This window comes from Hydra viridissima, unplaced genomic scaffold, assembly GCF_058129835.1.
Source record: "Hydra viridissima isolate aposymbiotic clone 2 unplaced genomic scaffold, HvirCarnegie_v1 scaffold_10, whole genome shotgun sequence".
NCBI lineage: Eukaryota > Metazoa > Cnidaria > Hydrozoa > Anthoathecata > Hydridae > Hydra > Hydra viridissima.
In genome coordinates, this window is record NW_028324309.1 from 1,876,890 (window position 1) to 1,894,616 (window position 17,727).

General features: G+C 26.9%; 1 protein-coding gene across 1 annotated transcript; it reads right to left on the minus strand.

Moving 5' to 3' along the window:
* Positions 1-1,982: 1,982 nt before the first annotated feature.
* Positions 1,983-15,961, minus strand: LOC145193590 (putative phospholipid-transporting ATPase IIA). Its single transcript, XM_090100258.1, has 29 exons — positions 15,364-15,961; positions 15,149-15,224; positions 14,339-14,407; positions 14,062-14,175; positions 13,796-13,904; positions 13,252-13,310; positions 13,019-13,070; positions 12,772-12,866; positions 12,236-12,316; positions 11,462-11,537; positions 11,299-11,375; positions 10,866-10,955; positions 10,069-10,139; positions 9,662-9,947; positions 9,230-9,403; positions 8,715-8,876; positions 8,449-8,541; positions 8,048-8,131; positions 7,883-7,930; positions 6,933-7,055; positions 6,759-6,857; positions 6,220-6,309; positions 5,575-5,784; positions 5,335-5,423; positions 5,169-5,235; positions 4,918-4,982; positions 4,605-4,771; positions 3,084-3,287; positions 1,983-2,944 (listed from the first exon to the last, which is right to left on the minus strand). Exons 1-29 carry the CDS (start codon positions 15,636-15,638, stop codon positions 2,811-2,813), a joined length of 3,339 nt encoding a protein of 1,112 aa, XP_089956384.1. The 5' UTR covers positions 15,639-15,961; the 3' UTR covers positions 1,983-2,810.
* Between the last annotated feature and the right edge of the window lie 1,766 nt (positions 15,962-17,727).

Sequence of the window (17,727 nt, forward strand, 5' to 3'; positions counted from 1 at the left end):
AATTATGCGAGTCACTAATGTATAAATTTTCACGTCAATTACAACATAATTATGCGAGTCACTAATGTATAAGTTTTCACGTCAATTACAACATAATTATGCATTTTTCATATCAGACAGTATTAAATTAAATAGTTAATTGGAGAGTTGCAATAGCACAGTATTATCTAACGAAGCTTCATGTACTCCAAATAAAATTGTCATTTTTTGTATCTATCAATAAATAATGAATACTTAGCTAAAAAAAATAATGTTTAATACGAGTATTGAAAAGCATTTCATTACAATAAATCATTATTACTGACTTCTACGGCAGCTATATATATAAACATATATATATATATATATATATATATATATATATATATATATATATATATATATATATATATATATATATATATATATATATATATATATATATATATGTATATATATATATATATATATATATATTTATATTTATATGTATATATAGATAGATAGATGTTGCGCGTTCTACTTTGTTTACGTTTTGTGATGCATTCCCGACCACATTGTTGAAATCCGAGAGGGGAAAGAACCCAAACTCATCAACTTCACTCCTCTGGCTACTACCTTGATTAGTTAAATTTAGAACTCGAACCAAATCCCAATGTCTTTGTACCAAAATCTAAAGCCGAACTCTTAGTGAAATATAACGAGACTCGAAGAGAATCGAACCAAAATAACGAGACTTGAACCAAACCAAAAAGAAAACAAGATGATCCAATATTTTGATTTGAAGTTATCTTTATACAAAACGTGGAAGAAGAATTAAGTCTAACGAGAATAAAGATGTTAAGATATCTTATAAACTTGATGAGATTTGATGAAAGATGATGAGATATCTTATAAATTAGTATATTTTCATAATTATGCTTAAAGCAGTAAACTCTCAAATCCAAGTTCCACACGAACGAATTCAAAAAACCTTCAAAATAATGTTAATAGTCAAGAAACTTTTACTGCTAGAATTTTTCGAGAGTCTAAATTTCCAAAATCAGATTTTAGCTTTAAGCAGGCAAACTTTACCAAATTACATAGATGTAATTTGGTAAATTTGGCAATTATGTTTTAAAAATTGCAAAAATTTGTTTATTTTTTGAAAGTGAAAACTTCTAATAAAAGCGCAATATTTCAAACGTGGGAGGGGAGGGGTGGTGGTGGTGGTTGATAAGTTGAGTTTGGCTTGTCCAAAATCAATCCTTCCAAATTTGCTCCATTTTTATCTTATTTAGAAAAGAGTGATCCAATATAAGATTTTTAACAGACCCCGATATTCTGTGTGTGTGTTTTGTAGGGGTTGGAGTTAAGGTTAGTTTTAGTCTAGCTAAAATTTGTCGATTAACATTTTAGTCTAACTATAATTAGTCGACTAACTTTTTAGTCTAACTAATTTTAGTCGACTAACTTTTTAGTCTAACTAAAGTTTGACTTTAGTCTGACTAAAACAAGATTTAGTGCTAAAAAAAACTGAATAACCTATACCATGAAATTACATGAACATAATTTTGAATTATGAAGAAAAAAATTCAAATGGAATTGTCAAAAAAAATTGTTAATTTAAAAAAAATAAAATTCCCTTTTTAAGTGACGAATTTACAATCGAAAAAAAAAATCTTAAGTTAAAAAATGAACCGGCCTTCATTCACAAATTGTAAATTTGAAAAACTTTTAATAAGACGCAATTCAAAAATTTGACGAAGATTTGTCTTGTTATCTTTCCCCTTTAAAACGTCAGTAATTTTTAGCAGCTCGGTTTTTTAATGCCATACCTTTTAGGGCAACGTCAACTTGGTTTGTTACTACTATACTTTTATGTTACCAGTTTTTTTAATTTTTTTTTTTTACACCTTAAAAATATCAAAAATATTTTGGATAATTTGCTGACCCAGTATGTTTTACCTTATCGTACGATAGATTTTTTCCCTCGCTTTGTCAATTCAAAAAAACTGAAGACGTAGGTGTAGTAACAATGTTTTTTCGCTTGAATATAAACTCTTACAATAAAAAATAATTCAAATAAATAAGAATTGAAGAGCAATCTTAAAAATCCTTCTGCTTTCCTTATTCCTTATCCTTCCTAATTCTTTACATCCTTCATTATTTATATTTCATTTGATTGGTCTAAATTTAACCTTTGGATGAACTTCATTGAATGGTTTTAAATAGATCAATTAAACAAATCTTTATGTTTCATTTGATTGGTCTAAATTTAACCATTTGATGAACTTTATCGAATGGTTAAAAATAGACCAATTAAACAAATCTAAGGTTCTTCAGAGAAAAAAAAACTAAATATAGACCAATCAAAGGAATCTAAAAAAAGTTTCAGAGAAAAACTAAATATAGGCCAATAAAGGGAATCTAAAAAGTTTCAAAGAAGGAAAAAATAAATAAAAAAATTTAAAAAATTAAAACATTTCAAAGTTCTTTGCATTACTTTGAAATTAAATTTCAATCCTTGAATCCAAAATGAGTAACTCAACATGAGCAACCCAAAATAAGAAATCCAACATGAGCAACCCAAAGTGAGAAATCGAGCAACTCAAACAGCAACTTAACATCATCTGTCGATGGCAGTATAAAAACTTAAAAAATAATAAATACGACTTTCTAATATTTATCGCTGTTACTTATATTTACCGACGTTTTCCTTTTGTAAATGTCAATTTTTTCGTTGCTCATAGATTTTTTTTTTTCGTTGCTCGCAAGATTTCCAAGGATTAAAAGGTCTCACTCACAAATTCTCTTTGATTTCGCAAATTATCAAAAATTGAGTCAAAAGACTAGCTTAACTTTGAATAACTTGGGGGCGCAAACTTTCTTCGTAAGAACTTCAATATATATAATGGCAAGCAGCTGACCAATGTAATTACAGTCACTTTCCAATAAAAGGTACCGGTCGTTATGAAATTTTGGTCTAAAAATAATAATAATAATAAAAAAAAGAAATTAACAATAAGATAAAAAAATATTTAAATATAAATATAATTTTAAATTTCTACAAAAATAGTTTCAAACTTAAATTTTATTAAAAAAAAACTTTAAAGTTTATTTACCAAATTCCCGTCTGAGAACAATTACAGATATAACATAGATAGCGAGAGACAATAACTCTGCAAACACCATGAGCCAATGCCACGTTCGAATGGTAAGGGCAACCATTAGTAATTCAGTGAGAATGAGTGCAGAAAAAGAGATAGCTACTATGTGGATAAAATCATCTTCAAACAATAACAATGCTCCGAACATGATTATTCCACCTGAAACAAGAAAAAAAGAATGTTACTAAGATGTTAATAATAATTTAGAATATTTTGTGTGTGTGTGTGTGTGTGTATGGGTGTGTGTGCGTGTATGGGTGTGTGTGCATGTATGGGTGTGTGATCTGTTCCTTTGTAGAGAAACAAAAAAATTTGTACAAAAAAAGGGCAAGTAAACGTTTACTTATTCGGTTTATATGAGTAAGAGGTTCGAAGCTATCATCAATGAATCTCACTAAGTAGAGAAAATGACAGTTTGAGATGCTAGTTAACAACCAATCAAAGCAGTGTCTACAGCTTCAAATGCAACAGTGGAATACAAAATCATATGAAAGAGCACTTGAAGTATTGAAAGTATTGGCAGTCATCAATGACAGGGCAAAGAGAGGGGTGGCCCTTATTCAACATTTCAATAAAAAGCTTACAAAAGATGAGGATCAACTTCAGTCTCTAAGACCATTGAAGCCAGTTTCCTGGCTTCATAAAACTTTAAAGCTCAAGTGTCACATATCAATTACAGGCTTTAACACATAATTTGTTAAAATCTAAACAAATATTGTTTTAAAAAATACTTTAAAATAAAAATTGATGACGACTTTTTAAGTGGTTTTTCTAATTTAACATTTATTTTATTGACATACTTTACAGAAGTTGATCAGCTGTTTAAGTTTAAGACTGTCATGAAAAAATAAGAGTTAATCAATAAATTAAAATGAATAAATTAAATAAAAATATATTTTATTTTTTGAATGAAATGCATTTTATTAAAATGAATTTTGGTAGGAATGGATGGGTGCCAGAGTTAAATTTGTTACTTTTATATTTAGCAAAATGTTAAGGACCATCCTAATATATTTATATATATACATGTATACATGCAATGTCATACAAACTATATTGTAATAGTTTTGCGCTCTTAACCCTTTTTACATCACTTTATTAAAGTAACAATTTAAAAAAAAAGTGTTAACAGTTGAATGAGTTGCTAATTGTTAAGTTATAAGTTAACTATTAATTAAAACGTTTTTACAACTTGAATCAGTATATCGGGTCATAGCAACATATAAACCACTGACAATATTATGATTAAAAATCTTTTGTTGTGCTTCAAAAATTTATTCTATCAATTTACTTCCATTTTCATCAAAGAACTTGAATCAATTCTAAACACTTATTTCATGATCAAGCTTGCTTTTATAGCTGAATACAGAAGACCATAATCTACATGTTATCTACATAATTTATATAATATTCAATAATGACATAAATTATCATAAAACATTAAATCATATTGATTGTTGAATGATATAAACCTACCTTGATAAATACTAACTAATAACCATATGAAGAAGGTTTTATAGGAAAGTATTCTTCCTTTGACAAGATCTTTGTACAGCTCAGGATAACGTAAGGCAATATCGTCTCTAACATCAACATCCAAAACAAGTGAAAAAACTGGTGCTGTAGTGTACACAGTAGAGTATCTGGAAGAAAAAAAAATAAGATTATAAAAAATAACTGAAATCAGTTTTAGAACAAACTTCATTTGCCAACTCAATTCAACAGCTAAAAACATATGGTTCGTGATTCTATAAAATAAGTTTAGTATAATAGAGCAGAGTAAATTTACCCAACTTGGAGCATGCCATGGTATAGTGGTACAGAAATAAAGAAGAACGTGCAAGAAAACACAGCCTAAAAGTAGAGTTAGAAATCAAAAATAATTCAATTACAACCATGTAAAAATATAAAATTAATAACATTTGAATATCTTTTTAAATATGTATAATACAAAATGAAAAATTAACTTTTTTTGCAGTGAAATTTACAAGAATAGATCAAACCCGTGTGACAGAGATAATTTACAAAATTAGATCAAACCTGTATGACAGAGATAATCAACCCCCTGTGTATAACAAATTGACCAAGTGCTGCAGATCTTTTGTAGCTATTAAAAAAAAAAAAAAATACAGAAATAACCATAAAATTTTTTTGGAGAACTTTTGTATTATGCTGTCAAACACTAATTAAAAGAAAAGAAAAAAACCTATTCCTTCCGTGCCACATCAGTAATCTTCCAAGATGGCTGAATTGCGTAATTGAAAAATCTGCAGCTAGAGAGGCTTGCTTTCCTTCCTTAAAATAATATTTTTTATCAACCAAAATAAAAAACAAAAGATGATTCATTTATAATAAACATGATAAATGCTGAAAAATATATCTAAAAATATTTTTAAAAATTGCACCATTATGGAAAGCCGTTGAAAAAAAAATGGTTTAGTATTACCTTTCCAACAATGCCCACTCCAGCATCAGCCATTTGAATCATTGACACATCATTACCACCATCTCCAACAGCGCATGTCCTTTTTCCGGTATGAGCACTAATCAATCTAACTATATCAGCTTTTTGGGTAGGAGTACACCGACAAACAACAACAGACGGACATTGTATAGCTAACTCCATAAACTCATGCTCATAATGGTTCATGACAAACTAATACAATTAAAAAATAGAAAAAAACATGTTAAGATATATAAATTTTAACATATATAAACCATTAATAATGTAATTCACAAGTAAATTTATTTGTTTAGTTTTAAATTTTTCTACAAAATTTCATGTGATCAAGTGTTGACAGTATAAATTTTTATCATGCTGAAAATGTCACAAATTTAATTCAAATTTTAAATTTTTAAACTGGAACAAAAAAGTAAGATGGATAGTTTTTTTGAATAAAATTTATTTCATGAAAATAAATTAAAATAAATTAAAATAAATTTCATGAAAATAAATTAAAATAAATTAAAATAAATTTCATGAAAATAAATTAAAATAAATTAAAATAAATTATGGTAGGAAATGTATTATCAAAGAAGTTAATATCAAACGTTTTGCCAAATTTAAAGATAAATTTTCTAAAACATTCACCTCTAAAGATTCTCCTTTCATGATAAGTGCATGATCATTCTTGCGACGAAATGTGTTTAATTCTTGATGAATTTCAGAACGACTTGTAACCTAAATTATTGTTGGTATTAAGCACTATACAAACCAAGTTGGCATTTAAGAAAAAACATTTACAAACTTTGCAATTACTGTTACAGTTATTACATTTAAGTTAACACAACTTTTCAGATTTAAAATAATGACTTTATGTATGCAACTTTTCACTTAAAATTTATAACATTTGAATACAAAATTTCTTTCTAAATCTAAATATTTAATCAATGAGTCGTATAAAAGCAAAAAGTTTTAAAAAGGTAAAAAAAAACCTAAAAAGATAACTGATAAAGTTTATATAACTGATAATCATAAATAATATATAATAATAACAACTATAACTAATATGTAATAATAACAACTCTAACTAATAATTCTTAAGGTATAATTTTAAGATAAAGAATTTTTAAAAAGGTAGAAAGAAATAAGAACTAAGCACTGGAAAATAACAAGCAAATTTTAATTACAGATTTAAACTGATAAATGCTCTGTGTTTTTGACACTAATCTTGAGCTTTGTGCAATGCAAATAGCTGTTTCCATTTTATCCCCTGTTAACATCCAAACCTAAAAAGAGACAACTTTATAACTAAAAAAAAAACACAGAATTTAAAGGTGATGTATACGACATAGAAAATATACCTTAATGCCTGCATTTCTAAGGAGTTCTAATGTTGGCTTAACATCTTTTTGCAACTTATCTTCAACCCCAGTGAGACACAGCAACTCCATATCATAAATTAAACTTTCTTCTACTTTTAATACCTAGATTTAAGCAGATTTTATCTTGTTAGTGAAACTGTTTGTAGATAAAAAAATAAATTATAAACATAAAAAAGAAGCATGAAGAATGGCAAAAACTTTTTCTATTTAAAACTTTTCAAAATTTTTAAACCATCAACAATGATTTTTTTGTATCAGAAAAAATTCAAGCAAAATTTTTTAAAAGCTCTGAGTGTGCAAATTTAGCTTTATTTTTTTTTTTCTTTAAAATTAATCTAAGGATTATATTTAATACTTTGTCTATCTCAAAAATATTGTTAGTAAACATTTTAAAAATGCAAGGATGGTATTTATATTCTTCTCTGTTGTAAAATATAAAAACTATAGTAATTTGTTAATAGTAGAGTAGGGATGGTATAAAAAAATTTTCAGCCATTTTTGACTGATGCTGGTCGGGTGGCATTGGTTAACACTGGTTGCCTCATTGGTTGATGGCATATTTTATTGCATAACAACTTCCAATTTACTTAACCATTTACATATAAATTTATATACAAACTTACATATAAACTTATATATATGAGTTTATATATACATATACATATATATATATATATATATATATATATATATATATATATATATATATATATATATATATATATATATATATATAATTAAATTTAAAATACTAAAACTAAATTTATTTTTCAACACCAAGAAAAAACATTCTGATAAAAAAAAAGAACGATAAGAAAATCTTAATAAATCACTAACAGGAAAGCTAAAGAAATCATTGAAAAATGATATATATTAACTAGATGTCTAACTCGCGCTTCCGCAGTGAAGCAAGAAATTTCCAAACCTACCTTAGCACTTCTTTCTTCCATGGCCAACTTTGCTTGATTGTATCGATACTGAAGTGGAATAAAAATATATAAATAAATAGAGATAAATAAATGGAAAAATTAACAAAACTAAAACTTCAGAGAGTGGTCCTCTAAAGGGAGGGAAATTAAAAGAACTAGAATTACCTCAAAATCAGCATATTGCTCATCTGTGATTACTTTTTTTGCTACAACTAAAGTTCTAAGACCTTCTCTGGCCATATTTCCACACTGTATAAATGATTAAAATATTTACTAACCAATACAAAATATTTAAACTAAGTAACTCAAATAGCTTTATGTCTTAGACCATCTAAGACATAAAGCTACTTGAGAAAAGTATAAAGTTACACTCCCCCCCCCCTCCCCTCCTGTTTTTTCTCCCTCTGCACCTCTGACCTGAATTTTATATTCTAATATTATTAAAACTATCCTTCTTTAGGTTTAAAAGCATGCTGAAACTACTCTCCATCCCCCTCCCCCCCTCCCCTCCCAAGAAAATAAAAAAAACAACTTGCAATTGTTAAATTTGCATAATAAATTTTAACCTCTTCTTCTAACCAATCATTGTAATTTACATAACTTTGCATGACAACATCAGCACCTTTCATATAAAAAACTATCTCATTCGTCTGTTCGTCCTTTAAAAAAAAAAATTCAAATATCTAGATAAAAATCTTCAAAAATTTTTAAATAGATAAATAAAAATATGGCAAGCAATAACATTTTAAAAATTAAAAAGTAAAATTTTTAAAAGTTTTAATTATAATTTTATAATTTTAAATAAAAATTTCAACTTTTCAACTTCTAAAACCTTTATTATGATACCCATCCTCTTTGTTTCAGATGTGAAAGGAAACATCTGCAAAACTTTGTAACACAATAAGTCTCCTAAAGGGGACCGAAGAGTCATTGTTGTCAAATCACGGTTAATAAGAGTTAAACCAACGCTCTCTGTCCAAGACACCAATGCAACCTGAAATATATTATTCTTCATACTGATATATTTACAACAACAAAGGAAACTAGCATTTTAATCACTTTAAAAATGTCAAGGTCACAAAAGATTGAAAACTGAAGTAAAGTAATTGTGAAGTTTACAGGCATTTACTTTCTATCAACTTCTTCTTAATGCTTAACTCTTAAAATTTCTTTTAATGTGTAGGATAAAAGAAAAATGGTTCTTATTACAACATTTTTAAAATTGCTTGTTTTTGAAATTCATTTATTTTTTATATTATTTTTCTTTAATAAGTTTTTAAAAGATTTCATGTTAAAAAAAGTCTTGAAATAATATCCCAAAACTAATAAAACCCTTAAAATTTGAACCTCGTCTGGACTGGAAGCTTGATAGACAATGTCATCAGATCTGACATCATTTGTTTCCATTTGTCCAACTGCAGTTTGCGGTTGAGCTTTTTCATCTACAACTGGTGTTACATTATGACATAGTGCTAATGCTTTTACAGCTTCATACACACGTGTTACTACTGTTCTTCGGATCTGAATATAAATAGTTAAGAATTAAGAAATGTATCAACAAACAATTAAGTAAAATTCATATCAGCAATTCATATCAAAATACAATTTAGCTGTAATAATTTAAACTATTAAGTTTGCCAGGTAACACCCAAGTAACATGCACCTTCTGTGATAATATTACTTTTTCCTGCTTCTTGTGTTTTCTTTTTTAAAGTTATTTTTTCTTTTAAAAAGAAAATTTATGAAAAAATTAAAATAGTATAAAATAAATTTTATTACTGCTTTTTTAGCAGCAACAGCATCAGATGAGCGTGAGTATAATGATGTTAAATAAGTTCGAACTTCCTCCATGGAATCTTGACCAAATGATACTGTTCCCAAATGCAATTTTTTGAATACCATTTCATTTTGAGTGAGAGTGCCTGTTTTATCAGTCAACAAGTAAGAAATACGCCCAAGTTCTTCTGGTATGGTACTGCTTCGAACAACTGTACCAGGAATATTTTTATCTTTGGAAATAAGCCAAGAGTAACAGAGCTTTGCCATATCAAGATTAATTCTCAAACTGAAACATAACAAACATTGTACTTATAGATTTAAATAGAGTTAAATCATAAGAAAATAATTAAATAAAACAGTTTTGATTGCACTTCCAATTAGGTAATAAAAGCAAAACAGTTTTTTACCTGATTGGTATGATGTAAGAAAATAGGATTATAAATCTCACAAAGAATTTCCACCAAGGACCTTTGAAGCCCTGTAACATTAATACATTTTATATGATAAAAAAACAAATTATTTAACAATTAAAAAACAAAAAAATTTATGATAGAAAAAAAAATTTACAATGAAAATCCGGAATGCAAAAAAAACTAGTAAATAAAAAAGTATATCTTTAGTTCTGATAGGATTTCACTATTAAATTTCCATCCTCTTATTCTGTTAAGTTATATTCTGTAAATTATTTGGTTCAGTATTTGTCTTAATAAAAACTTTTACTTGTATGAACTATTTTTATTAAAAGGAACATCAACTGGAAAATAACAAAGACTTGACAGACTAAAAAACTCTAATGGGTTGATAGAAGAAGTTATATTAGAATTATTTTGTTAACAGAGGCAAATAAGAAGTTTTTCTTGTATTTAACTTTTTTGCTGCTTTTTAATTATATAAATAAGTATGAAGCAAGATATGATTTTAAAAACATTTTCAATAGAATTAATTACTCAGAATTTTTTGACAGAATTATCTCACTGTTATCAGCAACTGAAGAAACCAAATTTATTTATATATAATTTATATATATATATATACATATACATATATATACATATATACATATATATATATATATATATATATATATATATATATATATATATATATATATATATATTTATAAATTTAATAATATATATATATATATATATATATATATATATATATATATATATATATATTTATATATTTATATATAATTTACCTTCATAATAATGATAGCCAGGGATAAAAATACCATTAGCAGAAACAATACTTTGGTTACATTATTTAATTCTCCATCCAGTAAACCAAACTATAAGTCAAAAAATTTGTCTAAGGAAGAACAATTCACAATGTGATAAGCAATAGTTTAATTGTAACATACTTTAGGAGCCTGCATTAATATATATCATCATACTTTAACAAGATATTAAAATATATTTGTATGAATGTATGTAAATAATATACATAAATAAATTTTGTAATATTTTAGTTTGCCTCAACAAGCACAATCAAATTAGAATACTAAAAAAAACATTTAAATATTTAAATATTAAAATTAGCATTTCAAATTTTACAAAGCATTCTTTTTGTTATCCTTATTCAGTTTTTTTTTTTTTTTACTTGGTGTTAAAATCATCAAAAATTATACCTACTTTTGATTTTGGTGCTGAAGTATTCATAACACTACGTGTTTCTGATCCTGTGTATATTACTACACCACAAGCAGTTCCTAAATAAAAAATAATGATGACAATGTTTAAATAGCTGTAACTTACTTAATACAGTAAGAATAAAAAAATTATATAGCATCATTACCTGATGCAACAACTGTATTAGCCCATAACGTGTTTTCAACACTTAAGGAATCTGACTCTTCTTTACCACCGTTAATCTAAAAAAGAAAAAAATTACAAACACACAAAGCCTATTTCAAATTATCTAAATATTAAAATTTTGGTAGAAAGGAAGTATAAGCAGCTATCATAAAAAATCTACAACAAAACGTGAGAGCTAAAGGTGGCAATCAAATGATGAAGCTCAAATAAAAAATAAGCACTCTTTTTGAAATCTAGACTGGATTTTTGAAATTGTTTACCAGAGTGTGAAAGCCAATTTGGTCGAAGAGATCAATTGGCTTTCACACTCTGGTAAACACAACCAATTGGTCTAAGAGAATAGATAAGAGACAGAAAATCTAATTAAAAGAATGTAAAAGAAAAAAGGAAACTTGATAAAATTGCACAAAGATTTTTTTGAATTTGCACCCAGAGAAAAAAAAGTAATAGCAGTGAGCACTAATAAACATGTCATCATCAGTTTTATTTATAAAAAAAAAAATTAATGTGGTGTAATAAGAAACCCAAAATTTTTTGCAACCCAAAATAATTAAAATTCATTTAAAATTTTTTCAAAACTATTTTTTTTTTTTTTTTTAAAAATAAATATGGGAGGTTCCAACTTTTAAAGAAAAAAATTTGTAGAATCGCTTAAACTTGTATAAATAAAAAATATATAAACTTTATATATAAAATAAAGATAAAATTCATAGAATAATAAAATTCAGGAAAAAAAGTTCAATAGAAAATTCACCCTTGAAAATGTACCAACAAAGTTATGAATATCTTTCTCAGGTTTATCAACATAAAGTGACCCATTCAGTGCAAACAAATCCTAAAAAAAAAAATCCAAAAGATTACACTAACATTATACTGACCATTTATTAATCTTAATGGTGTACAATGCTAATTAGACCCTTGTTTATATGGCGCTAGTACTGAATTTTGGCAGTGCTCAAGTGATGTATCTATAGCTAAGAGCTAGCATATTTTATGTTAGACAGAAGTAAAGTTAAGAGAAATTGATTTTAAGGCTTCATTTCTTTTTTTTTGATTTTTTTTTTTTTTTTCAAATATCATAAAAAACATACTGCAATGTCTGTGATGCCTGGATTTCAAATTAATAATGACTTAATTACTGCATCTTTGACTCTCCAACTTGAAACAAGGAAAGCATATTAATACATCCATGGACAGTTAAACAAGCATGAGTAAGATTAGCTAAGTTGAGCAGGATTATTTTTTGACAAAAATATTTTATAGTTCAAGAACAGTTAGTTAATAATGTACTTGATCAGAAGATAAATGTTGACATGAGGGTACAGCAATACGCAATTTCCAGTCAGTTTCTCCATCTAGTTGGTCAGTACGAACAAAGCATGTACCTAAATTCAAATAGAAAAAACATTTTATATATTTCAGTATAATTTTTTCTTATAACAAAACAAAAAAAAAAACAAAAAACAAAAAAAAAAAATAGAATTGAGAGAGTTTATTTTGTTCTTTTATACATTTTTTACATTAAAAAAAAAACAACCTGTTTTGTCGGTTGTCCTTAGAAACACCATGTCTGCAGGTACTCTTTGGTTCTATAATAACAATAACAACACTGCTAATTAAAAAAAAAAAGTAATTAGTATCATGAAAAACTACTTAATAAGACTGATCTACTATGTAACTTATCAAGACAAGAAAATGAATTAGAACCTGCTGAACAACTCTTAGGAAAATAAAAAAAAAAAAAAAGGTAATAGACTTCTAAAAAATAACCTTTTCAATAAGAATAAGATCCCCCACTTGAATTTGAGAGCTGGCAATAAGCTTCACACCTAATATATATTAGAATATTTTTTTAATATATTAGAATATTTATTTAATATATTAGAGTATTTATTTAATTAAAAACTTTAACTTTAAACTTGCTAATAGTAAGTCTCTTTGTCTTACAAATTTTTAGAGTATTTTTAATATAGTAAAAAATAATTGAGCCAAGTGCACAAAACATTAGGTAACCAAGCAGATTTTAACAATAAAAATTAAGGAAAACGTAGTAAAAAAAAATACATTTAAAAAAAATTTTATCCCCTCATCTGTGACAAGAATTGTTTGACATTTTTACAAGAGTTTCAAAAATGCAACTGTTAGATTCAGGCTAGAAAATTTCTACCCTGGATTGCTCCCAAAAAAACTATTGCTCTAATCTTTTTCTTCTCAAGGTAACCTACCATTTAGAGATTATGCTTTTTGTTTTTTACAAATCAAGTAATAAAAGATCAAAGAAATCATATCAAAGAGAAAAAAAAACAAAGATTACCAGTTCGTGTAATTTTTTTGAATTGCTGAGAATTAGCTTCCTTATCCCTTAAATATCTTTTGATATCATCATATCCTTCTTTCAGTAATGTCACACAAAGAACAAAACCCTGCAAAATATTGCAAAAAGCAAAAAGGTTATAATTTTGCATCTACACAAAATATTTCCAACAAGATATATCTTTATAGGTAATAAAAATGATTATGAACTCTAGCACATGAAACAAATTTTTAAAATATCAAATTGAGGGTGAATTAAAATCATACAAGAGGAGCCCAATAGGCGTATAGAGGCCCAACGCGGAGTGTTGGTATAAACTGAGTAATTGCAACACACAGAAAGTAAAGATTGAGGAAGATCTTAAACTGATGGAACAGCACCTAGCAAAAAGTAAGAAATCATAATTAATATTTTCAAAAACCTCAGAAAAAAAAAAAAAATCTACAATTACAGTTTATACAGATAAATATATAACACACACACAGACAAAGGTGTGGATATGCATGGTCTCACTCACAAAACTGTAAGAGAAATTGTTCTTACTAGAGGAACAAAAGAAATAAAAGAATATTTTTGATTTCGAATAATATTTGGTGGAGAAGAACGACCAATCTAAAAAGAATTTGAATAAAACAATAAAAGATAAACTAAAGTTTAAGCAAAAAAAAAGATCCTTTTTTTTTACATATAGGGTTAGACTATTGAAACATAATTCAACAATTCTATTGTCTTTAAAAAATATTTATAGAGCTTAATTAACCAGTGTATGAAGGACACAGTTGTGAAAAGTTCAATGATAAAGAGGGGCATTATGCAGACTTTCAGTACAACTATTCAAGTTCTTTTCTTGGATAATGAAACAAAAGCATGGAGCATTTGTTCAGAGTCTCCTGAATGGAAAATTTTTTTTTTTTTATTTTTGTATAAAAATTCTCCTAAAAATTATTGTGTGAAAATTTACAACCAATCAAAAAGTTGATTTTCTTCGCCGCTCAATTTCATTTAGGAATTTCTTTCTATTTTATCAGAGTTTATGTGTTAAATCATTTTTTATTTATATATATTTTGGATTTACTATTTTCATGCTTATATTTAGTAAAAAATTAAAAAATTAATTAGATTTTTGGATGCATGTACATGATACATAATTGATTTAACAAGTGCTTTATTTCAGTTTAAAAAGCATTATTTGAATACCAGCAAGAAAAGATGAGCAAAGCTGAAAATATCAGAAAAGGAAATTCAGCTAATCAAAATAAACTGGTTTATCACTTGTGTAAATCCTACTTTAAATATATAGTTTAAATTTTTTATTTACTTTGTATACTAAAGATATAAAATCTTAAAACATACATTTTCACCAACAAGTACTTTTTTTGCTTCAAATTCTCTTTTTCTCATAAAAAACCTATTTAGAGCACCACAGCAACTAAAAAAAACGAATAATTTTCTCATACAAGCATGAGCTTTTGCTAAATTTAAGAACTTTATGTTTCTTAAAAGTAAAAAACATAAAATTCTTAAATTTAGCAAAATTTTCATTAAAAGTTAATGAAGTTTATACTTACAAGCTGAAAAAACTGCTGCAAGCTTTATTTATACACCAGCAGCAACGATTGCAAAAAGATTCTGTTCTTCTGTCACCATGATTATTGGAATACATACCATAACCTTGCTTACGACCTCCTTCCGACAAATAATCGTCTTGATCAAAATTACTATATTCTTGTTTACTCATGAGAGGAATTGAATCATTTATTGCCATATCATCATCAATAGAATCATCAAGGGAATAAACTAACAATGACTTTTTTTTCTTAAGTCTAACTTTTGAATTGCTCATAGCCCAGTTCCATTTATTTTCTGAACTATATTCCGAGAATGGAGTACAAAAAATAAAGTTTTAAATGCAATATTATTAAAATCTATTATAACTAGATTGCTTTATGTAAACCACACTTATATTTTGACGTTAGTTAACAATTGTGCTTATTTACACTTTAATACACTTATATCATATTTCTAATTTTCCTATAAGCAAGAATTTAAAATCAAAACTAAAAGCAATGATGGATTTTTAAGACAAATTGTCACGACAGAATTATAACTATAGAATTTTCTTCTCTTTGTATACTATGTATACCAATCGGAATTCCAATCGGCGGAGTCTTCCGCAAACCCATTTGTAGGCTTTTTAACAACGAATTTTGAGTGTGATTCCGGGTCTTACTCTAATTTTATAAAAAATAATTACATAAAATAATTTTTTCAACTTAACAAAAATCTTATTTATGTATTCTAAGAATAAGAATGCCAGATTCGGTCCGCTATCAAAACCGGAAATTTATTTATCTATTCCGTTGGTTTTTTTCAGTTCGAATCAAACCAGGATAGCTTGGGTAATATCTCAAAAGGGAAATTTAAATGATATCTCTCTGACAAATATCAGTTGTTTTTTTGTATATAATCTTTCGTTTTTTAAGACAAAATTAGCCCCTAATATTTTTATAAAATCATGAAACATGCCATTTATATGCACCCCCCTCAAAAAAAAAAAAAAAAAAAAAACCATTAAGATACAGTTTTAAAAATAAGTTAACTACCAAAACGTTTCTTTTTTATTTGAAATTATTTCAGTCACTTTCAATGAAGGTGCATAGGTTATCGTTTAATATCATGAAGACCAGCTTCATTTATGAAGTTATTTTCATGTATGATTTTAGCTGTGTCTGTTTATAAAGTTTTGATCTAGAGTGGTTTTATAACATAAAAAATTATCTTCAACTCCTCTTGTAACATCATCGTTTGACTTTCTTAACTATCTACAAATGCTACGTCATAACTATGATAAGTTAGCTTGACCATGGCTTCTTGGTTTTATATGAAAAGTATTTTAATACACCTTGAATCAAATTTATTTATCATCGTATCGTTTAGGATTACATACGTAATCTGCAAGATAAATTTGGGGAAGTTAAATGTAATGCTGGTGGTTAATATGAAAGTATATATTTATTTCATTCAGATATCATTATATATTATTCCACTCAAGGAAAGACCGCAACAAGATGAAAAATCACGTAAAGCCATTTTATGAAAGACTGTTTGACTTGATGTTATAGTGCAATAAGTTTGATAATACTCGAGAACACCTTCGCAAACGTTGAAAATAATTAAACGTTGAAAGAAATGCAACGCACGTGGCTTTTTTGTTGTAGAAGCGTAGATTTTTTCATTAATGCGATAATTGATGAGTGTATATCGAATTGAAAAGTACTTATGCTCAGTTTTTCTAAATAATTCTTTCAAATATTGCTAATCATGGCAACTCTAGGTATATAGATGAAAACTTTAAAAAACATTATCGTTTAAAATCTTTATCGTTTACCGTTTAAATATCGTTTTTATTACATTATAAAACAATCATAAATGGATTCTGGTATTAAATTTACGAAAGATGCTAAAGGTTTATCTGTGGATGAAGGAAATAGTAAATGTTTGTCTCCCCATAGTTCTGCCTCACTAACTAATATTCCCTTGAGTATTAGTACAGAATTTAACATAGAGTCTGTAAGGATGAAGCGAACTGTATCGCTACTCTCGATGGATGGTAAAGAAAAATTGAAGCACCTTGATGAGCATTACGATTTCCATGTGAACGAAATAATGTCAGATTCTCTTCATCGTGGAGATGTGGTATCGCCGCAACGCATGCTTGGTTATGCTGATGCCATGATGGCTACCTGTGCTACGTTTTTAGTAGTTCCATTAAGAAACTTTAAAAAAATGAAACCAGGATCTTCCTTAGCAGATCATATTTACTTAAATCGAACGGAGTTTATTATGTTTTTTCTTGGGTACTTGGTGGTGTTGACAATTTGGGAATCCATCAATATAAGATCGTTGTTCATTAAAAGAGTTGACGACATGCT